Source organism: Cololabis saira, chromosome 13, assembly GCF_033807715.1.
Source record: "Cololabis saira isolate AMF1-May2022 chromosome 13, fColSai1.1, whole genome shotgun sequence".
NCBI lineage: Eukaryota > Metazoa > Chordata > Actinopteri > Beloniformes > Belonidae > Cololabis > Cololabis saira.
Genome location: NC_084599.1, coordinates 33,253,939 through 33,278,188, shown reverse-complemented (window position 1 = coordinate 33,278,188; position 24,250 = coordinate 33,253,939). Strand labels below are relative to the sequence as shown.

At 37.3% G+C, this 24,250-nt stretch overlaps 2 protein-coding genes across 21 annotated transcripts in view; one reads left to right on the top strand and one right to left on the bottom strand.

Moving 5' to 3' along the window:
• The window catches only part of dock7 (dedicator of cytokinesis 7), a 68,424-nt gene that overhangs the window by 950 nt on the left and 43,224 nt on the right, over positions 1-24,250 (top strand). For all 20 annotated transcript variants that reach the window (XM_061738689.1, XM_061738686.1, XM_061738701.1 and 17 more), the window contains exons 2-15: positions 2,701-2,800; positions 6,393-6,568; positions 7,282-7,350; positions 7,463-7,592; positions 8,220-8,432; positions 8,598-8,683; positions 8,792-8,858; positions 9,322-9,471; positions 11,199-11,279; positions 11,523-11,685; positions 12,105-12,247; positions 12,343-12,436; positions 12,562-12,724; positions 24,126-24,243. In XM_061738689.1, the coding sequence (XP_061594673.1) occupies positions 2,701-2,800; positions 6,393-6,568; positions 7,282-7,350; positions 7,463-7,592; positions 8,220-8,432; positions 8,598-8,683; positions 8,792-8,858; positions 9,322-9,471; positions 11,199-11,279; positions 11,523-11,685; positions 12,105-12,247; positions 12,343-12,436; positions 12,562-12,724; positions 24,126-24,243 (1,753 nt within the window). The remainder of the gene's footprint in view (positions 1-2,700; positions 2,801-6,392; positions 6,569-7,281; positions 7,351-7,462; positions 7,593-8,219; positions 8,433-8,597; positions 8,684-8,791; positions 8,859-9,321; positions 9,472-11,198; positions 11,280-11,522; positions 11,686-12,104; positions 12,248-12,342; positions 12,437-12,561; positions 12,725-24,125; positions 24,244-24,250) is intronic.
• On the bottom strand, positions 14,904-19,062 carry angptl3 (angiopoietin-like 3). The gene is made up of 7 exons (XM_061737239.1): positions 18,370-19,062; positions 17,832-17,942; positions 17,529-17,640; positions 17,329-17,442; positions 17,064-17,159; positions 16,112-16,384; positions 14,904-15,956 (listed from the first exon to the last, which is right to left on the bottom strand). Exons 1-7 carry the CDS (start codon positions 18,901-18,903, stop codon positions 15,772-15,774), a joined length of 1,425 nt encoding a protein of 474 aa, XP_061593223.1. The 5' UTR covers positions 18,904-19,062; the 3' UTR covers positions 14,904-15,771.

The window sequence follows — 24,250 nt, the reverse complement described above, 5'->3', positions numbered from 1 at the left end:
CATGATCAATTCATTCTTTATTTTATTTTTGAGTTAAAATACGCCTGTCTGGTTGCAGAGTGACGTTAAGTCCAGATTTAAGAAAAGCCGTAGATCATTTCAAAATACTATTCCCTTTTTTCTCCTTATATATTTTAGATTTGACCCCCAATAGACAAATCTACATCTTATTTAATATAATGCTATGTTTGCATGCTAGATTATTCAGACAGGAGGGTTTAAATAAGTCTAATTGTGGGGTGAACTTTATTGACAAACCGTGCACCATGCACCTTATAGTGAATTCTAAGTATTATTCTTATAACTGTCCTGATATCAAATTTTCATCAAAGTGTTATTACAGTGATATTATTATCTTCTATCTTCTATCTATCTTCTATCTATCTTCTATCTTTTGGGAATGAAAAAAGTAAACGGTACTTTGGGTTAGATAGGCCTACATATTTTGTTTTTTTCCATCTTCTTTGGCAAACTGGTCAAATTTAAAATATTAGTGAAGAAGATGATTCATTTGATTTTAATAAAGCATATCAAAAGAAAAAGTAACGCAACTGGCAGTCAAAAAAGGCAGATCATCTTTTTTTCCCCTATAAAATTCTAAGTGTTTTGCAAGAGCAGCTGACAGATGGTTTGTATGAGACCTCAAAGGCTGATAACTAACCACTGTGATTTAATGAACACTAACAAAATGCTTAGAATATTTTTACCTCTTTCAATATTTCTTTTTCTGTTTCTAAAAAAAAAAAGAATAAATAAACACAAATCAATAATTTCTTTCCTCAGATAAAAAGGTGGTGTAAAACACTTTCTAAATCAATCAAATATATCTGATGGAGGAATAGTACGTAATTCCCTTTGTGCTGCTGATGTCTGACCTGTTACTGCTGTTTGGAAGCGCTAGTCATGAAGCCCATAGGCTTAATGAAGTTATTCTTCTATACCTTAATTAGAAAGTAAATAACTGTTAGGAGACATTGGGAAACTTTATGGATTGTATTTGCCAGTTCAGCTTTTCTGTTATGGTGATTGCACAACGCTGCAAATGTCGTTGGGTGTCTTCTAGAGAATATTATCATGCTCATCTTTAGCTGGCAGTTCCGATAAGGACATATCCTTTCTACTCATAAAAAAAAATAAATGTAACTTATTTGCATTCTTTTAAAATGCGGAAAGATCCCCAGTGTATTTACATCATATTTAAAAATTTAACAGTGTTTTTGCAGTGACCATTCTGACAGACTTACAATAATTTCTTGCTCTTCATAGCTGTATTCATTTCATAGTAACTGTGAACTAGAGACTGGAGACCAACAGGCTCTTCGGGATGTGAGGATAGGTTTTTATGAAAAAAGGCCTTTATTTTGCAGCTACAGATTCTCATAGCTTCTATCTTTTCTGTTTAATATAACATTGAATCTCTAATGTTCAGATTGTATTTCTTTTCTTTCTAATTTCCTATTTGTTTGTTTCACTTCGGGGTACTTGCTGTGTTGTTTTTTTGCTCAAGGTAAAGGTCTCCGAGTGCTTTTGGTGGATGCTGTAATTTAAAGACTACGTGTGTAGCTGCAGCAGTGGCTGAGCAGCAGAAACTTTGTGCTGACCACTGAGATCCAGGGATTTTTATGTACTCTTCTCTTTGTCCTCTGTCAGGTTAATATACAGTATGATGTTGTCCAAAGTGATGATAAAACTATAAACAGAGGCAGAGAAGCAGGGCTTAAACACCAAGAGATATAACCTTTAGTGTTAATTTGCCTTGTATGTAACATTCCTCTCAATAACTGGTTGTTGTTATTATTATTTTTGCGATGTTAAACGGTATGTGTAATAGTGCCTTGCATTATTGATGAAGACATGTTACAAGAATATATTACAGCGTAGTTATTTCTTAGTAAGATTACATAGGCTACATTTTATATAGTAAATGGTATCACTATTTACGACGGAGTATTAGGGCCAAACTAAGACAAAAAAAAAAATGGAAATTAGAAAATAAAGTCATAATAATATGAGAATAAAGTCGTAAAATTACCAGAATAAAGTCATAATGTTGTGAGAATAAAGTCGTAATATTACGAGAATAAAGTCGTAATATTACGAGAATAAAGTCGTAATATTAAATATATTATAAATACATAAATATACCGTAACTTCACAAGATGCTCAATATTCCTCATTTTAACACAGGGAGAAGATGCTCTTCCTGTTAGAGTTCTCATAAATTAACACTTTATTCTCGTAATATTACGACTTTATTCTCATAAATTACCACTTTATTCTTGTAATATTACGACTTTTTTCTCGTAATGTTACGACTTTATTCTCGTAATATTACGACTATTTTCTCATAATGTTACGACTTTTTTCTCGTAATATTACGACTTTATTCTATTACGACTTTATTTTCGCACCATTATGACTTTATTCTCATAATTTTACGACTTTATTCTCATTATATTATGACTTTATTCTCGTAATTTCCAATTTTCTTTTGTCTTAGTTTGGCCTTAATACTCCGTACTATTAGATAAATATCAACAAAATAACCATGTTGTGTGATCCTGTAATGTTTGTGGGAAAAATATTAGGACAGTGTCTAATTATGAGTTCGGACTTTTAAATAAGGCCTCGGTGTTCCTTCAGTCATAATGACACACATTTTTAAATGGGCTGTATTGACTTTGTTCCTTCTGTTTGCAGGACTGTGGCAGCAGAGGTTAGGAAACAGATAGCTGGACAGTATGGGGGTTCCCCGCAGCTCTTCAAAAACCTTAATGTTGGGACCACAACAAGCAACACAGTGAGTAGTATGATGTGATCTGTATTGCTGCAGCCAATTTCTCAATTGCTGTAATTTTATGTTTACAAACAATGCTTGCATATTATAATTCATATCACATACAGAGCAGGATTTTCCTTGCATGGATACTAACCAGCCACTAGCCTTGATCTTAATTTCCGGCCTTTGGACTGTCTCATGATGGACTAATGGGAGTAAAAATAACCCACAGCGCGATCTGAAACTGGTGACACAAGCCCATATAAGGATGATCATGCCTGAAATCCCAGCTAATGTTTGGAACATCTCTCTGTCCCATCGCCGTCCACACAAATCCAGTTTCGCCTGGTTGAATGTGTAGTGGGGATGACTATGCTGTTGTTCTTTTAAGCTGATCCTAATGTAGTTAACTTGGTTTTTAATTTATGGTTGGGGGCTCTTGCATTAGGGAAATTAAGGTTTTTTTGTAATTCATCACATTTGACAGATTACTTTTCCTAGTTATCTCTATTTCTTTTTTGTTAAAAATTACACTACATGCATATCTAGCGACAATATATTGACATGCATATAGAAAACAGCACCCTGGCAAGACATAAAGAGTGTTGTCAATATGTGTGCTCACTTCCTGTGTATTCTCTTGGCAATTGCTTTTTCTGTTCACAAGGAGGTTCATTTGGAGAGTTTACAGAGTTGATTCAAGGAAGCTGGTGGGCTAAAGCCTGCAAAAAAGTATGGCCTGTCTCAGGCCAACATTTACATCGCCACATTCACTCTGTGCAGAAATGTTGAGGAAATATTGGGGCTGCAGCCCTTTTGTGAAACAGCTTAAAAGATCATTGATTACTTTTTGTGTTTCTGGGTTACTGCTGATTACAGCTGGCTTTTTCTGGTCAGTTCAATTTCTAAACATCCGGTACATTACATTGTGCCAGGATTAATTAAACAAAGGACATATTTAACTGATGCAACACAATTTGCTCCAATTTAAGGGTTCCTGGATGCAAAGAATTTGGGGAAAAATGACATTACAGAAGGTTTGTTGCTAGTTCAAGTCACCCAGCCCACACATGCAAACAACTTAATGGTGAATAACAGGAAAAATAGAGAAAGGGAGCTTTGTTCCTGAAAAGGAATACAGCATCAGCTGCATGGAGATATTTATGCTGCAGGAAAGATGACAGGAAGCAAAAACATGCCTTACCAGTGTTGCCACAACACAAGTAATTTGGCTGATTTGAACGGGAACTGAAAATGTGTGTGTAGCAGGTAACATGAAGGAAAAGAATGTCATTGGAATCAAAAGCTATTATGGCACGTTGGATCATCGATGTCACTCTGAACTGATGGTAAAACTATTCCAAGTACTCGATAGTGTGATGGCTCAACAGCCAGTATATGAAACTTTCTATTAACCACATCACCATCTCTTGTGGTGTTTCGAAACCACCAGTATTTCATTAAAGTTAAATTAACTTTTCATTGCATTACAAAAAAGTTTTCACAGTCAAAAATCAATTTTCAGCTTTTCTGAAATATTAGCTCATGTCTTGGCAGCTGGATTATCTCACAAATCATTCAAGTTATTAAGTCTTTCCAATTAGCCTCTCAAATGTCGCTTAGTTTTTTTTTATACCACACTATATATTGGAGAAAAAGTTAACTTTTTCTTATATTACGACTATAAAACTAGATGTCCTTAATTGAAAAAGACCTATATATACATGGAACTTTGTTGGATATCAGACAGGGACTGGAAACTGGTTTTCTAATCAGTGTTTTGCATGCACATATCTCAGACTAAGGGTTTTAGACAGGTGTGCTAACTCTGGCTGGTGAGCAGTAGGAGGAGACAGAATAATTATCTGTGTCTAGATTTAAACAACCCTTAAATAAAATGTGAATATCTCGATTTTTAACAATAGAGGTACTGTGGATTTTTCCATTTGTTTTGATAAACTCTGGTTCCTTAGTTCGTCTGGATCCCTCAATAACATTGATGTTACAGTACAGAGTACAGTGACTGGGATCACATAAGGTGACAAACTGGTTGCTTACAGCCTTTGATATAATGGTAGAAATAAATTACAAACTTGATTATTGGAGAAAATGTGTGTGCTGTGCTTGGTTTCTTGCCATTCTTACATTTTGTTATGTCACTTCTGTTTCTGGGTGAAAGGGTTCAAATCTTTATTTGACTTTTGCAAACGTCTATATGATTGCACAGAGATTACCTTTTGATGATCAAGCAGCTCCCTTTGTTGAATAATTGTTTGTGACATTTGTGACATTCACATTATCTAAGAAGAGCAACTGATTGCTACAGAACTGACATATGCCACAACACCAGGGGCAGCAAACCCATCAGCCCTGTTGGGATCTCGGAATCAGTCTTGTCATTTTATTTATGTTGCAACACTGTTTTGTCCTGTCCCTGGAATGATGCATAATCCTTCTGTTTTACGTTGTGATTCATTTTGTTGACAAGACATATCCATAACTGTAGTTGTAACAAGTTTGAATTAAAGATCTAAAATGTACATATTTCTGATGCTGGTCTGATACTAGGAATGCATTGTTAATTTTTTATGTACAATTTTCACATTTTCCTTTACATATTTTGTTTCTCAATATATTTGTTTTTTGAGCAAAGTTAAAGCTAGTACTAGTGTACAAAAACAGACATATTATTTTCACAAAACTGTTGAGTTTTTATTTTCTTGTGATTATTTAAGTTTTCACGGCGCTTTTAAAAGATCTCAAAGATGCTCAAAGGCCATTAGGATAATCTTTTATTCTCCACATAACCGCTGAAGTATTTCAAAGCCTACCTGTGTTTGACTTAAACAGTATATTTGTTAGAGGCATAGTGCCAACTGAGTCTTTACCACCCGTTGTCAAAACTAAAGCAAATGCTCATCTTTGCTTCTTAATTAGGCAACAGTTCAAATTAAACCGTGAAAAGTATTTGTTTTTGAATTCCTACAGAAGCAGAAAAATTGATATATACACACTTACATTTACATGCAGATTATCCCTGTGTTGCTCATTTTGAAGCTGGCCAACACCCATGAAACCATTAGCTTGAGCTGAGATACCACAATTGGCAGTTTGGTTACTTGAATCAACACGAGGCAGTTGCATAAACGCAGTTGCTCAAAACATAAATGTGCCTTTCACAATTTTCAATTCAATTTTATTTATATAGCGTCTATTACAACACAAGTTGTCTCTAAGTGCTTTCCAGAGACCCAGAAAATGACGCCTGAGCAATAATTACATAAACAATGGCAGGTTAAAAACAACCCCAGTGGGAGAAAAACCTCAAGCCAAACCGTGGCTAGAAAAACTCCCCTTTAGGAGGATGTGAAGAAAACGCACAGTATGGCTTTATATAATTATATTTGATCCAGAAGCTACGACTGTTCCCCAAATAGAAATCAAAGAAATAACTGTTACGAGATTTGTTGTTGAAGTAGAGTAATAAAAGATGATCCATTATTCTTTTTCCTTCTTCAGAGGCTACATGAGGATCGCAGTTCCTAATAACTCGACCCTTTAATACTTGCCCAAGATGCTAATGTACAACGCAAATTTTCTCTTTGCCCATCAGGTCCCCCTCACAGAGGCAGTGGAGCCAGTGGACTTTGAGGAATATCTCATCACACATCCTCCCATCGTCGAGTCTGGTCCCTTGCGAGATCTCATCGAGTTTCCCCCTGACGACATTGAGGTCATCTACACACCCAGGGAGTGTCGCACTGTGGTCCCAGCTGTCCCAGAGGAAGGGTAAATATACTGGATTTTACTGAGCAGGTTTGACTATAAAGTACAGTCTCACACCGTGTTTGCAATGTCAGTGTTTCCTAATTTAATAGAATAGAAAGAAATGTATATCCAGAAATTGGATTTCAAGAAAACCAATCCTTAAATTAGACACATTTTAGTGTATATTTTACTTCCAATAATAATAATTAATAATAAATAATACTTTTCTCTTTAATTATCTTGATGTTAAAATGTGAACACAAGCAAAATGTCTCTTTTCTTTTTAAATGCTATTTCCCCTTTAGTAATGAGTAGTAGTAGATACTAAGCTAAAGCAACCACTCCTTGTCCATGGAATCACTGGTATTATCCTGATTCTACCTTCACCATCAATAAATTTACATATATATATATATATATATATATATATATATATATATATATATATATATATATATATATATATATATGTATATATGTATATATATATATATATATATATATATATATATATATATATATATATATATATATATATATATATATATATATATATATATATATTTACATATATTCAGAGGATGTTGCACAAATTTTGCAAGTATTTCAAAGTAGAATATAGAAAGATTGAGTATGATTTTTGAAGCCTCCCATCTATATTTGCCTAATCCATTTCAGGTTTTACTGTATTATTAACATGAAGCCTCTTTGATTCTCTGTGTGTCTGGATGCAGGGACACTGATGCTCATGTCAGAGACTGCGTCAGGTCCTACACAGAAGACTGGGCCGTTGTCAACAGAAAGTAAGGTTTTACTTATTAAAGTATTTCATTTGTTCACTCATAAAGTATGTTTTATGTTGATCACTGGTTTATAGTTCATTACAATGTTCGAAATGTCCGTTTGGTCCTTCAGATATCATAAGCTTGGAACAGGCTTTAACCCAAACACTCTGGACAAACAGAAGGAGCGTCAGAAAGGCCTCCCCAAACAAGTGTTTGAGGCTGATGAGATGCCGGACAGCAGCAGCTACCAGGACGACCAGGTAACCGGCGGTTGGTGACCGCCATTCTTGCTTTACGTGCCCATGTCTAGCTTCACTTTAAGGCATTTCCTCCTCCTTTTTTTTTTTTTGATATATGTTTTTATTGGCAGATTGTTTCCACAATACAGAGCAAAACAGATGAACATACCTTTTTTTTTTTTTTTTTTTTCCACTCTCCCCATCCCTCACCCCATGGTTATCATCATTAATTTTCCTTTGGGAATAGCAAAAAAAATAAAAATTAAAAATTAAATAAATAATAATAATAAAAATTGAAAAATTTGTAAATAAATAAAAATAAAAAGATACTAATATAGTGACATAACACAAAAGTAGTAGTAGTGCAATGAATGTAAACTTAAATAAGAAAATAAAATGAGAACGAAACCGAAATGGGTTATCTAGAGATTAATAATTATTTCTTAGATCAATAATTAGCAATTCCAGTAGTAGTCACAAGTTATACTAGTAAACTCTTGAGTCGGAATGTTGTCATATATCACCCCCAGAGTTATATACCAATGTATTATTAATTAGGCTGTTACTGTTTTTAGGGAGGCATTTCCTCCTTTTGTGAATTTATCAGTCAGTATTTCACATTGCGTTCGTGTTTTTTTTATTGTTTAGGATGATCTGAAGCGGCGATCGATGTCTATAGATGACACTCCACGGGGTAGCTGGGCCTGCAGTATATTTGACTTGAAGAATTCCCAGCCCGATGCCCTCCTCCCTCACCTCCTTGACCGTGCCCCCAATGAAGAGATCGATCGGCACAATGAAGACCAGCGCAAAGCTAATCGCCACCGGGAAGTCTTTGCTCTACACCCTGCCCTGGACGAGGTACGATTTTCACAATGTTTTGAATCCTGAAACTGCCTCCTACTTATCATATGTAGACCCCTTAATCCCAAAAAAGCCCATAAATTCAATCTTTCTGTTTGAAAGTGACTGCAGATTGCCAGAACTTTACTTGTGTGTACATGGACCTTCTGTGTGAATGTGTAGGAGGAGCCCATTGAGCGACACTGTGTGCCTGAAGTACCTAAAGAACACTTTGGCCAGAGGCTACTTGTCAAGTGCTTGTCCTTGAAGTAAGTGGTGGCCAGTGTTTTTCAGAAAGAAAAAAAAAAAAGCATAGTAGTTCTTTTATTTTACTGCTGCTTTCTGCTGACCCACTCCTTTTTCTCTCCCACTTGAAGGTTTGAGATCGAAATTGAACCTATATTTGCTAGTTTGGCCTTATACGATGTCAAGGAAAAGAAAAAGGTAAGCTGTTATGCTTTCCTCCCTGCCTTCCCAGTCCTGAGTTGTGTGGGCACTTCCACAAACCGTTAAAATGGATCTGATGAGTGTACTGTTACATTTTATATTGTGAACCTGTTATGCTTTAAGAATGCAGTTAAATCATACACTGGAAACTATGTGTCTATCTGAAGGAGCCCCTCGCGCTGCTTCTTTCTTTGTTCCTACTATCCTTTAGCTACAAACAACAGTAACAAACACTAGAGGGTAGCAGTAACCTCAACAAGTCATCTCTCATAAATACCGCTGCCACTGGAGCTTCATTAATTCCTAGGTTGTTGTTTTTTTAAATACTGAAATGTTGTCACGATTGTCATTTCTATGAATATCAGGTTGCAGTAACAAAGGCATTCCCTCAAAGGTGTTTGTTTGCATTTCCTTTTGACATGATTTTCCAACCTGCGTTTTGGTTTTATGTTTCCCTCAGATATCCGAAAACTTTTTCTTTGACTTGAACTCGGAGCAAACAAAAGGCATGTTGCGGCCGCACATTCAGACAGCCGCCATCTCCACGCTGGCGCGCTCTGCCATCTTCTCCATCACCTACCCCTCCCAAGACGTCTTCCTGGTCATCAAAGTGAGTCACTTTTGGTATAATTTCCTCCTTTCTCAATTTTCTTTTAGATAATAACAGATAAATAATGAAATGGTAAAGAATGCACCTTAAAATATAAATATTGTACAATATTAAAATAGACATAGCAGGTTAAAAGTTTCCTGCCTTTAAAGCAACAACAAATACTTTCTTTTAAGTTAAAACATCATTTAAATTTTATCTTAAGGAATATTTGCTCAGTTTTAGGAGTTGTTGTCTAGCTGTCATGGTCTTCTGTCTCTGCTATCAACCTTGAGATAAAAATGACAAAAGTTCCTTTTTGCTGCTTTTAAGACAGTAAAGACATTAAGAAATGCTTCCAACTGTTTTTCATCCATCACTGCTTCCATTGTGACAGTAAAATAAGTTGTATTAGCTATGAGAACAGCTACACATGCTGAGACATGCTCTGTAAAGCCGGGCATACACAGAGCGATTATCGGCTCGTTTTCCAGACGTGCGACTATTTTTTCGATCAGGCCGGATTTGGACCCAATCGTTGATTGTGCAGTATACGTGGGGTAACGACGAGAGATTAACACCTCACGACGAGCTCCCGATCCCGATTTGAAATCCTGGTCGTGCTACGACCCGATTTGCCTCATCCTTTCGCAGAGAGCATGCGCAATCTCTGATGTCACGTCAAAAACTATTATTTGTAGTTTAAATTGTTGCAAATTCACATTACAAATCATGTTTTAAAAGCAGAAAAAAAGACAGCATTTCCCACGTCTGCCCAGCCAATTCCTTGTCCAATCACGACGTTGTCTAATCTTTTTTCATTTATCGCCACACAGAATGGCACAAATTGCTAAAGGCTGATTTACGGTTCCACGTTACACCAACGAAGAGCCTACGGCGTCACTGCGTACCCTACGCCGTAGGCTCTGCGTTGGTGTAACATGGAACCATAAATCCGCCTTTAACACTGAACACTTCTCTGTTGTGCTCATTTTGCTGGGACGCCGGGTCCTCCGCCGAGACACAACTTTTGTCGTATGCGTTCATTGTTGGGTCTAGAAATGATGCGCAGTGCCCACCCAATCAGAAACGGTACAGATATTTTGTGATTTTTTTTTTTTTTTAATATATATAAAAAAATAAAATTGTAAAAAAATAAAGGATCCCCATAACCTTTGATTGGGTGGGCAGGACGCACGTTTGGGTGGGCACAGCCCAACCCCGCCCCCCCCCCCCCCCGAAAACCGTCCTCGAGTTCCAGTACACAGAAGTCCGACGTGAGGATTATGATCGTATAGTGTGAGCAGACGGGTCGCATCCGAGCATCGGGTCGTACAGTGTGAGACCATAAATCGTGGGCTGCGAACTTTTGAACTCAGCGATCTAGTCGTGCAGTGTGAGATGGGGCTGAATCAAACGATTTAAAATATCACACAGTGTATGCCCAGTTTAAATTGACCTGGAAGAAACTTGGAAGCCTCACCAGATTAAGGCTGCAGTACTTAGAAATGTAATACTTATAATGTTCAGGAAAGATTGTTACACTGGTACTGTTGAATCTCAGACAGAACATTTGATGTAAATGCAATGCAACTTTAAATTAAATAATTTTTAATTTAAGGTTGCACATAATTATGTATTTCTAAAATTCAGGCTTCTTAAGAAAAAATATCTTGTGCAGCATTTTGAATGTGCTTGACAATAATCAACTTGATTGGTATGAAAGTTTTATTGTTTTTTGTCAACAGCTCGAAAAGGTACTTCAGCAAGGTGATATAGGAGAGTGTGCAGAGCCTTACATGGTCTTCAAGGAGTCAGATGCTGCTAAGGTAAGCTCAGTGTGAACAAGATCCTAGATACTATAGGAATCCCAATGATATTATGTAATAAATGTGTAATAAATACTTAATGTTTAAAAGGCCACCACTTTTTATGGCAGCCAAACTATTTTCATCACCAGTTTAGTAAAATATGTCTCATGTTTTTACTGAATGTATAGTACTTTGTAGTAATATAGCTTATTGTAAGCTGTGTTTCATTTATTGATGGGCTTTTTGTCTTTTTGTTAATAGAATAAGGAGAAACTGGAGAAGCTTCGCGGCCAGTCAGAGCAATTCTGCCAGCGTCTGGGCCGCTACCGAATGCCCTTTGCATGGACCGCCATCCATCTTATGAACATTGTAAACAGTGCAGGGAGTCTTGAAAGAGATACAGAGCTGGAGATGAGCCTCTCAGGTTTGACTTTACTTTTTAACAATGGCTAAATGACAGTAAATGTAATACAGACCATGTGTTTCAATATGAAGTGGCTAATAGCTGCTATAGTGAGAGGAAATCGGTGCTGCTGCCAGTCACGCGTGAAGCTCATGGCCCTGTCAGTACATTACTGAAGAGGCTTTATCTTAAAAAGCTTCCAACAGCAAGTAGCAAGAAAGACGAGTTCCATCAGACTGGAAGATCATGCAAAGTACACAGCTAGATTGATCTTTGTTGTGTTATTTAGAGTTCAACCCTCGTTTTGCTTATTCACCCTTTGACCTTGTGAGGATTCCTTTGAAGTTCATGATGATAATGGCAGATTTTTGTTGCTAGGGAGATTTAAAAATGATTAATCTGTTGGTTTGTTGAATTCCTTTTTTTTATCGTCTGTGCAGAGAGAAAAGGCTCATGGTCAGAACGAAGAAACTCAAGCATTATGGGAAGGCGTTCCCTTGAGAGGACTACTAGCGGAGATGAATCATGTAGTCTGACAGGCTTTAGGCCTGCGACGCTTACTATTACCAACTTTTTCAAGCAGGTCTGCATATTTATTTATAAGTCTGCCAGTTAGTATTAGGATGTTGTGATTTTTATTATTTTTTTTATTTTTTCCTTTTCTGCACATCTTTTTAGGAGGGTGACAGGCTCAGCGATGAGGATTTGTACAAGTTCTTAGCTGATATGAGAAGACCTTCTTCAGTACTGAGGAGACTCCGACCCATCACAGGTACAAAACTATGATTGAATTAATCTGCTTTAATTTCTTTATCATGAGGAGAAATTTAAAGAAAAAATTGCCCCTTTTTTCCTTCTCTTTGCCTCACTTTCACCTCTGCCCCTTTGTGGACACAGCCCAGCTGAAACTGGACATTTCTCCAGCTCCAGAGAACCCCCACTACTGCTTGACACCTGACCTCCTACAGGTTAAACCTTACCCAGATAGCAGAGTGCGCCCCACCAGAGAGATCCTGGAATTCCCTGCTCGGGATGTCTACGTGCCAAACACCACATACAGGTACAGAATACAAACACTTACATTTTAAATCAAATTAAACAGTTGCTAGAACACAGGTGGTAGAACCTCATTGGCTTAAAAATGAAGTGATTGAAACTGATTGGCACCTTTCCCTACTAGAAAAATGAGGGCTTTGTTGAGTGATGACCAACAGTATGGCTTGAACCTCCTATCTGCCGCCGTGCTGAACACACATACAGATAAAACGTGTGTACACTAGCAGATACGAGCCGTGGACGTTGTCTGCCTCACTAAGGGCTATTTTTGTCATGGTCACTTGGAGAGGCTGATTATCACACAGGGCCTCACGGTGCAGACCTTCTTTGTCTGCAGTTAACTACTTGCCTTTCCATGAATTAATGGTAAACCTGACTACTGCGTCGCATCCATCTTCCTAAATGTTAATGCTTGTTAGAAAAGGATTACATGTAAACTGAGTTAGATGATATTTCTGCATTACACTTTTGTAGCTGCTTATGATTTTCAATCAATCAATCAAATGTTATTTATATAGCACCTTTCGTCCAAGTACATGAAATACAAGGTGCTTTGACATTTTGATTGAAAAATAAGCATAATAAACAAATAAAAACTGGGAGACCAAAAAGATAAAAACTGGGAGACCAATGCACCCTGACATACAATATAAAATATATAAAATTTATAAAGAGATAAAGGTTCAAGGATTAAGGCTAAAAAAAATAATCAGTCCACAACAATAAAAATAGTAAAAACATTATAAGAGATAGATAAATAAATAAAACAGATACCTTTAAAAAATTTTAAACGGAATAAAACTAAAACTATAAAATGTGATGCTACATAAAAGCCAGACCAAAGAGATGAGTTTTTAATCTACGTTTAAAAATGTCCACATTTCCAGCTCCTCTCAGATCCTCCGGCAGGCTGTTCCACAGTTTTGGAGCATAGTGGTTAAAAGCAGCATCACCAAATGTTTTAGTTCTACTCTGTGGAACAGCTAGAAAAGAAGAGCCAGAGGATCTGAGGGGCCTTCCTGGTTCATAGAATAAAAACATTTCTGAAATATACTCTGGCGCAAGCCCATGTAGCGCTTTATAAACTAATAAAAGAACTTTAAAATCAACACGAAAACTAACAGGTAGCCAGTGTAAGGTTTTTAAAATGGGCCTAATGTGTGCTCTCCTTCTGGTCTGAGTCAGAAGTCTTGCTGCAGCGTTTTGAACCAGTTGCAGCTTGTTGATGGTATTCTTGGGCAGACCAGTAAGGAGAGCATTACAGTAGTCTATCCTGCTAGTTATAAAGGCGTGCATTAGTTTATTAGTATAAAGCAGATTTTTAATGTTTGCTTTTAAAGTGATCAAAAAATATTCTGATGAGATAACTTTTAGATGATTTAGTGGATTACATGAGTATCAACAAGAATTGACATGTAATTTGTACTGAGTAACTGATTTATATTTTTTTTTTTTTTTTATAAATATTTTTATCCCGGTTTTTTTCCCATTTTTACCACCCCGTGCTCCTACCTACTGACAGTCCTGGGCATTGCCATCCTCTACCAACCCCGGGAGGGCCCTGCACTGAGCTCAGGTCTCCTCCTTAACCTGAGGAGTGAGCAGGCCGCATCTTTTCACCAGACAGGGTGGGGCTTCTCCGGTCGAACGTAGCGCGTGGAAGGATCACGTTATTCCGGCCAGATCCTCCCCACCCCATCTGGCGCCCCGGTTGGTCAGAGGGGGCATGTATAGCCCAGGACTGTGTGCATGTTTTTGTGAGGGTAGCTCACACTAGCTACCCAGGGGAACACGGGGAGAACATACAAACTCCACACAGAAAGATCCTTTCGCCAACCCCACCCATGGTGTGGGCACTGAAGTCATGGGGGAACTAACACGCACTTCAGCGCCCACAGCGTCCCCGGCGGGAATCGAACCCAGGACCTTCTTGCTGTGAGACCGCTGCACTACCTGCTGCGCCACCGTGCCCCGTAACTGATTTATATTCAAAAGTAAATTAATCGCATCCATCCATCCATCCATCCATCCATCCATCCATCCATCCATCCATCCATCCATCCATCCATCCATCCATCCATCCATCCATCCATCCATCCATCCATCCATCCATCTTTTTTCTTCATATTTTCTTCACAAATGTAGCTTGGGTTAATACAAAGTCATGAGAAAATATGGTCATGTTGATTATTTTGACTCATTGATTTATTATTTACTTCATAAATATTTTTGCATACAAAGCTTCTTCTCGGGTGACTGTTATAAGGAATATTTACAGTACAGGTGTGTTGTAGTAAGGACATTGACAGAGTCAATATGACTCAATAACATAGGGAATACATTGACATGTTGCCGGACAATAACAGAACAAATCATCGTTTAACAGAATAAAAAAACAGAATAAAAAAAAGGAGAGACTTCATCAGTGCAGTGCTAAAGCAAAGCTTTGTATCACCAGTATTTTGTACACAAATTGGCTAAAGCTGCTGTATGTACTTCTAGATTGTTTTTTTTTTTATTTTTTTCTCCCCTTGGAATGAGGGAATGGTAAAATATGCTTTAAATAACTTAGTGAATATAGAAACTCTTAAATGCATTACATCTCACTTACAAATACACTTACACAATATCAGTTTTTATGGTTGTGATCTTCCTATAGCTTTCTATCCTACTGCAACACTGAGGTATTTTGCTGCAAGCATGGAATCATGTAGTTGGTGTGGATCAATGTGCCCTTTTTCGATTGGATGTTGCATAATAACAATCCTACTGTCCTTGCTGGATCAGACCATATAGGTTAATAACCTACATGTCATGGTTGCATCACTGCAACAGTTCGACAAGCCTTTTATTCTGACATGTCTGACCGACCATCTGGCAAAATGTTATGAATGAATCAGCTTCATGCTGCAGATGAAATAAGAATTTAGTATCAGTCACTACCCCTTTCTACACGACTTCTGTTCTTCACATTAAGTAATGAGTTCTAATACTGGAATGCTTCCTATGTCTTCCTAGTAATACTGTGGACGAATGTGAGTGCTGTGGTGTTCAGTTGGGCCTATTTCCACTGGGGGCAGGTCGTAAGATGATTTTGGTGGTTTTGAGGGAATAGGACGACCCCGTGCCAGGCTTCCACTGAATGGCTTTCCTCCTCATCGAACGTCCCTTTGCTCTCTGCCACAAGTACCGTCCATTTAGGTTGCTTTCGCAACAGGCGTTGAACCACCAGCCACCTGCCAGGACCAAAAATGGAAATGATATCAACACAATCTGGTTTTAACAAGTTTGTGTTAACAAGATTAATTTGTTCTTTTCAATCAATCATTTGTTTGTTTCATTCATTGTTTGAAACAAAAAAAGCAAAACTGGAACTTGTGTGGTTCTGTACCTGTGTAGTTGCGACCACAGCTGGAGTTGCGTTGGTTGTCATTAAACCGGTCTTTTGTGGAGAACCTAATGCCCGTGAGGTTGGTCATCGTATCAGGCAAGTCTCCCGACATGTAACTGGCACGAAGGGTGTAATTGTTTGAGGGACCGTCCACTGAAAATCTGTACTCCGCCCAGTGCGTTTCCTCTTTCCAGTCTTCCAAATCGATACGGAAAATGTAATGTCCCTGTTGCGTAAGACTGTGGATCTTCTTTAGGCCCAGCCAGAAGTCCGCTAGATGACACACAAGTCAGTTAATTCAGAATGTTTAGACATTTAATTGTAAAGGAAACGTATCTGTTGGCAAGCAATCAAAGCGATTTTACTTTATTAACTTTTAATCTGAACCATATTTGATTTGAAAAAGTGTATCTGTAGCAGCATGTATCTTTATATTATTTGGTTAATGGCTCTGAAAGACTGTTGTGGTCACTTTGTCAACTCATCCTGGATATTTAAGTTTCTTTTTCCTCTGACAGTCACAGTTCTTGATTTCACAAACTTCTTAAAATATCTTTTGAAAGTTGATGTAATCAGGATTAATAGCTTTACACAGTCGATAGATGGATTGCCAGAAAAATAATTAGCATCTAATTTGATCATCAGTTAATTGTCCATGACATTTTTCTTTAAAAGAGATAAATTTATTGCCATTAAGAGTTTTCTCATCTATTTTGGTTTTCAACTTCTTGTCATACAACTTTAGCAGGATTAATCAACTTTAGAAAACAATGGGCACTTAAAAAAAGAAACAAACAAACAATTTAGTAAAAATAAATGATAAGACTATGTATTGATTCAAATTAGGTATAGTTTTGACAAATTATTAAATGATCATTTGTTAAACTTAACAGTGAAATAAAGTAAATAGTTTGTGTTTAACTAATTGATTTACGACATAGAGTTTACTTACTTTCCAGATCTCCAAATCCTTTTTCATACTTTTCCCATGTTTGATCAAAATCTGCTGAACTGTCACCTCTGCGCTGGATGACAGTTGAGCCTCCATCTGTTGAAGAAATGATAATTGTACTTAAAATTAGCTAACAATTCAAACCATTAAAATGTAGTCAAGGAGGAGTAGGTGTCCCTTCTTTCCTGGGATATGCAGAGCAGCGCTGGGGCTGTAAATGTTAGGGGCGTCTGAATACAGAAATGGAAATTGGGATTTTTCTTGCCTGGGGACATTTCGCAGTAAGTGTAGAATGGCTCTGATTGGTTTGGTTTGATAACATAGACTCCACTGTTTGCCTCTCCTTTGTTAAACAGCTCCCAGCAGTCCACAGGGAGGTCTGGAGAAAAATAAAGACAAATACATTCCAGCTTTGGGGTTTTAAAATAGCTATTCTAATATTTATTAAAATATCTAAATAATTACCACTTGTTTCTACTCCAGTTGAGTTTCCTGTCAGATATTCAAACGCATCACCGTCCGTTTGGTGCGATTCCATCGACTTTTCAATGGTGTCCTGAAAACCGTCATCGCTGAGCTACGAGAGAATACAAACAAGTTCTTGTCAAATAGTTTCAACCTTGGAAAAAAAACTGCTATTTACAACATACCTGAATAAGTATTTGCATAGATAAAAGATCAAAGTGCTGAATTACACAATTATTTGTACAGATGGCAAATGTTTGACCCGTAAAAGCAAAATATAGTCCGATCTTAATCTACACTTACCTTTTCCTCCAGGTTTTTAATCTTGGTTTTCTGATGGTCCAGTTGATCATGCTGCTCTTTCACAGCGTTCAGGAGATTGGTAATTGTTTTCTCTTGTGCGTCAATTACTTCCTGGAAAAACAAAAAAATTACATCAAGACATAGTTTATACATTGTAATTTTAGATCGGTTGCTTTAAACAACATAGTTAACAAGTTTCTTTAGTATTTCTTTTCTCGGTTTAGAGGAGTTGTTAATTGTATCAAGACCAGGGGGAATCCTTATAAACTCAATAAACTTATAAAGATTGTAACTGTTATAGCAATAGATTAGTAAAACCAATGATTGTACAGCATTTTGAAAAAGGTGAAACTGGACATAGTAATACAAAATTAGGTTCAGGGCTCTGTCTGCATTTTTCCATTGTTCTTTCTAAAAATAAAAAATAGTTTGGTGTAAATTCAGTCCTCCTATTAATTTAAATTGTAAAATGGAAATTTCATGGAAAAGTATAGTGCAACCGTGACCTAAGAAGGTTTCTAGTTCAGTGGTTTCTCACCTTAAGAGTTGTGATCTCACTAAGCTGGTCAGCAGGGATAATGCTCTGTGACAATCCCTTCAGCCGCTCCTCCAGGCTCCCCACTTGGCTCTGCAGTTGCGTACGCTCCTGCAGGATGTTGTTAATCTTCGAGTTAATCTCCAGTGACAAGTTTTTGATCTCCTCGTTGTTCGCCTTCAGGATATTTGTGGTCTTCTTGAGCTCCTCCTCTTCTTCCTTGATTTCGGATGTGACCACTGACAGCTGGTAAAAGGAGCGGTCGAAAATGTTCAGCTTTTGAAAGATGTCGTTGATCTGGGCTTTGGTCTTGTGGACGAACTCGCGTAAACTCTGGCCAAGTTGGAGAAGCCCGTTGGCCAGTAGGCGAACATCATCCAGCATGGCAAAGCGAGACCTTGCCTCAGTGGGGCTCGGTGCTGTGATGAAGGCCTCTGTTGGCAAAGTGGGGTTCTCTTGTCTACTTGAGGAGCCCAGATGAGTAGCAGCGTTGGCCGTGGCTAGCATCAGCATCAGCATCAGGCAAAACAGCCTCATGACTGAATAATTCTCTCCTCCAATCCTGACCTGAGGAATGTTTTCTACCACTGCCCTTCCTTCCCCCTTCTTTCTGTTCTCCTCAGCACTCTTCTCCCTCTCCCTTTGCTTATAAGCTGCTATCCCTTGCTGTTAAAATGATGTGAGGGGAGCAGGCTGCTCCGTGTTATATATGGCCCTCTCGGTAAAGGGAGGGAGGATTAGCTGATCATTAAACCCTACTATGTTTTTAGCTTTGTGTCCCACCTCCTCCCAAATCCCCCTCGCGCCCTCCCTCTTCTGAACAAACAAATCACTGTAGTGTGCAAACGACATACACTCCCACATACCCCCCCTCCACCAACAATTTAACCCCAATCCCCTCTCTATACCACACTACCCTGCCCTGCTCTCCATCTGTGGTGCAGCACTTTAGCTGATCAGCAGAACGCCAACAATAGCCATCGCTGTTTTTGATGGATTGTCAGTCTAATCAATCTCCAACCGTATAACCCTGCAACACGCTCGGCTCTGATTGATAATGTTGTGTGTAATTAATGCTCCTTGGTTTGATTTAGCGTCCTGCTGAATCAGCCCCAGCCAAGCTCTCTCAGTCTGTCTGTCTGTCTGTCCGTCTGTCTGGCTGCTCATTTTTGCGCGGGGAGGGGAGGGGAGCGGGCTTGACGACATCTGTGCCAGGGTTGAGCTTCCAGGCATTAATGAGCTTTTCTGAGCCGTTGGGAGAGTTTCTCAGACTTGTCTTTTTTTAACCTCAAGATTTGTCATGTGTTGTCTGTCTGTCTTTCTCTTTCTTTCTTTTTTTTTTTAATTGCACCCATACACGGAGTGGAGGAAATGCAGGCATGGAACCTAAAGTGTAAACAGTATAATTTTGCATTTTTGTGGACTCTGATATCCTGTCCGTCTCTGTTGGCCTTGTGTGGGTCTGGCAAGCTGACCAAGGTGTGTCTCGCTGAGTGACAGCTGGTGTAGCCCCCCCTTAACATCACCCTGAACAGCATAAAGTGGGTGTACAGTACTGCCACTTCACACAAAATGCTTCAGCTTTTTTTTAAATAAAGCCTGGACAAGATTCTTTTTCTTTAAAAAAAATCAAAAAAACAAGAGAAGATAATTAAAGATGCACGTAATAATTACTGATCTTTTTGTCCTTGTTTTAATCAGGACTATTTACTATTTATTTTTCCTTTTTTTTCTTTTTTTACTCGTTCTTTGTTGTTACATATATTTTTCTTTCGTGTTTGCTTCTTTTTTGGGTGGAAATGCTAGAAAGCATTTGTTATAGAAAGTTTAAATAATAATAATGTGAAGGTTAAAGGGTAGGCATTTATAAGCTCAGAGCTTCAGCCTACTCCTTTTCGATTCAAATGATTACACGACATGTTATGAATGAGTGTACCATACTGAGCACGTGATCGAAATAAATAAAATAAAATAAAAAAAAAAAAAAAGATACTCTTACGCTTATCTTTAAAGAGTAGGAATATAATTATTCTACTAGTAATGATTTCTGCAAACGTACCTCTTAACAAGAGCAATGACTCTTACAGTAGCAACAATTATTTCCATTGTTCAAGGGATTATCAATTCAACTTCCTGATTGATTTTTCTTTATTGATTTTAAAGCATGTGATTGACTTGTGATTCACTTAATCTTTATCAGGTTGTCGATAGTCCTGCTAGATAGTTCCCAGGACTTTTACAGATCTTGAGGGACAAAAGTACTTAGATGGGTAGATGTTTAGTCATCACTGCATAAAACCTACAGTACCTCTGTACTTCTTGAAGTTTGATTTTGATGAAAAGGCTTAAAGTAATTGCTTCAATTTGAAAGCTACGACTTTAAAGTGGACGTTTTTTTGATTGTTATGTTGTTTTTTAATATATGTATGATTGTAATTTAAATGCACTGCTACCAATTTGGCTGGGATTTTTCATTTCAAAGAGATTCTTGATCTCACTGAAACCCTTTTTTATTAAATAAAGGTTAAATGAATAATGTTTTGATATTGTTAATTGGTGGATTGGTTAATACAACTTTTAGTTACTCTTGAGAGATTTTTGATTGCTCACATCAACCACATTGAGTGGCAGAGAACAAGTTTATTGGGAAAATCGGTGATGTCATTTCAAAAACATCCACGTTTGTATACTTGGCAGAAAATGCTGGGATATGTGGCACATTCCTACATACCAGCTTTGGCATAAAACTTTAACTCTTTGGCTGTGGCAGTGCACCTTAAAATACCACAGAGTCATGTTAATGAGCTCTTGTAATTTGTGGTTATAGGACTGGCCTACCTCACATCCCACTAATGAAGAAATACTTCTTTTTGACACAAACAGAGCAGAAAGCAAAGCGGAAAACAGCATAAATGTGCCAAGAATCTGCTTTATCAGCTCAAAGCTGGTAACAATATTTACTAACCTTCAATGCAGCATAAACGTGCTTGATAGCTTTAATCTCACATGGCCTGCTGTAGCCTTTCTCTCTGGAAGTTAAATGGGCGAATGCAGCTGGGGGGGACTGTGTGCCTGCCGAGCCCCAGCTGCAATGCCTCCACTGATTGGGAAGGTCAGTGGTTTGATCCCTGGACCTTTCAGTACACATTTCAAAATATCCTTGGGCAACACACTGAACCCCACATTATTACCAGTGAATGTGAACATTATTTGTGTTTGTTTGGTTCTGTGTAAACCTGCAAGTCGTACCCCGACTCTCACCCAACTACAGCAACAAATATCTCCCCCAGCCTGAACAGGATGAAGTGGTTATAATGGTGGTAATGATATCTCATTACTTTTATAGATACGTTTTTTGAAAATTATGACATTAGTGAATTACTTAATCAGCTTTGAGGAACAGAAATAGTCTTTTCCTTTTTATAGCCAATCACTCCAAAATAGCAAAGCAGTATAACAGCTGTCTGCAAATGTAAAGGAGAATAGTAGAGTTTGCACTCTTAAGTTTGCTTTCCCATCAGTACTCATTAACCACAGTTGACTCTGATGATATGAGCTGACCAATCGTTGCGGATTCCCTTTGCACTTCTATGGATGTTACAGATTTGCTACTATAAAGCTATTTTCGGGTCTACTTCAGTTCAAGTTCATCAACCCACTTCAAAGCAGCTACTTCAATTATGAGATCAGACTACAGGAAGCTTATCATAAGAGAATTAAATAAGATTGTAATCAAAAGACAAAGATTCCCACGCTTCCTTGTCGGTTGCGGTTCCATCTGTTGTCTCTGCGGGTACATCCCCTACAGAATCAGTGACGTCGTTGCGGTTTGTCAGCTGATCCCGGGTTATTTTACACTTCCTATTTTGGGGCCTCCTCCTCCTTCCCAACAATGTTGTAACCAAGATTTTTAACACTACAAAAAGTACTACTATTGCAGGAAATAATAATAATAATAATAATAATAATAATAAAAAAGTCTATAAAATAAATACAGATCAGTACTGTAGTTTGACTTTTAATGATTTTTCTTAAAAAATAAAATACATATGAAGATGGTCTGTCCGTCTGTTCAACAGTCGCTACTTATATAATACCAAAAAAATAATGAAAAAAACAAAACAAAACAAAAAATAAGAAAACATACACAATAACTCACCAACAACACCAAAAACAAAAAAAACAACAAAAGATATTTTACCCGTTAAATTCATATTGTCTGATTATGTTGTCTTTATACAATTTCTTGAACTGGTGAATATTTTTACAATCCTTTAAATCAATTGTTAAGGAGTTCAATAATTTTACACCACATACTGAAATACACATTTAAATACAAATTGAAATACACATGCACTTACTTGCATGTAGGTCTGACTGTGTGTTGAGGTTAGTGCTATACGTTTGTAAATGGTCACAATCATCATGACAAAATAGATTTTTGTATTGCATGACCATAACAAGTCTGCTATCTTAGATTTTTGTTGTTATGAGGGTAATCTAGCTAAGCTTTAATGTTATTTTCTCTGCATTTTCTGATTCTATATGATTACAGGCTCATCTCTGCATTAGTTGTATGTGCGTACAGTGAGTTATTGGGAGGCCAAGCCCCCTGTATTTACCAATCAGAGCATGGTTAACCTAACAAGATGGCCTTTCCCCTTGAACTGATCGGTCCATGGATTCTGATGCAACTTTGTTAGTCAAATAGTTTGAGTGCTCTCAAAGATGCTTGGCTAATTTATCAAAGGACTATAGGTTTTCTTGGCGCTTTGTCATGTGGTGGAAGTAAATGTTCATTGTTATTGCTACTTTTTTGAATATTTGTGATGAGTTGCAATTTCAATTTCTTGAGAGATATGGAAAAAATGCAACAGTTTATTTTGCTCATTTAATGTAAAATCTAATGTTATTACAAATTTATATTAGAAATGGTTTTCATGTTATTTAACACTGGACGGTACATGCTTGTTTTTGTTTCTTTTTAGTCTCAAACACAGCTCAAAGCATCGATGCTTTTGCCTCATGAAGCCCAGGCTTTGTTTAGCTATTTCTCCAAAATAATGAGCATCACTTCTTTGTTATTTCCAAGACCTCAAAACAGATGGAAAAAACACATTTTAGGATACACTTATTTCATGAATCCATCATTTGAAAAACAATTTAGTAAAACAGTTCAAATTCGGATTTAGCTTAGAGCTGGAAAACATACAAAGGAAGTGTTTTGATACATTTTACATGCTCTAATCATAATGGAACTGATTAAATATGTTTTTTATCTTGTTGTGCACGCTTTATCTCGTCATGGCTCTTGAGCACAGAAGGACATATAGTAAAAAGCAATAGTAAAATATTTACATTAAAGTTAAAATACAATATTTTCAAGTTATTCCACATTGGGATAAGATTTTGTAAAAGTCAAGTGCTAACGATGATAATCTAAATAAGTGTTAGGATTACATAAATCTACGACTTCCTCCTAATCCTTTTGAACATGTTTTGGTTTCTTGTGAGGCTTGTTGATTTGTTTTTGTTTTTTATATATAAATATTGCACTGTTTTCATTTGTTTTTACTTTAGTCTATATATATATATATATATATATATATATATTGATTTTTTTTTTTTAACCATGTTCAAATAAAGGATTCATTCATTCATTCATTCATTCATTCATTCATTCATTCATTCATTCATTCATTCATTCATTCATATATTCATATATTTTCTGATGAGCTGGGTTTTTCTCTTTCTCTTAGGAACCTGTTGTATGTGAACCCCCAGAGCCTTAACTTTGCCAACCGCCAAGGTTCTGCCCGCAACATCACAGTGAAAGTGCAATTTATGAACGGAGAGGATCCAAACAATGCGATGCCGGTATGCT

Coding starts and splice junctions, on each gene's coding strand:
- angptl3 (XM_061737239.1), bottom strand. CDS start 18,903: ATGAGGCTGTTTTGCCTGATGCTGATGCTGATGCTAGCCACGGCCAAC. Junction 17,943..18,369: donor GTGAGATCACAACTCTTAAG/GTGAGAAACCAC, acceptor TTGTTTTTCCAG/GAAGTAATTGACGCACAAGA. Junction 17,443..17,528: donor AACTGGAGTAGAAACAAGTG/GTAATTATTTAG, acceptor ATTTTTCTCCAG/ACCTCCCTGTGGACTGCTGG.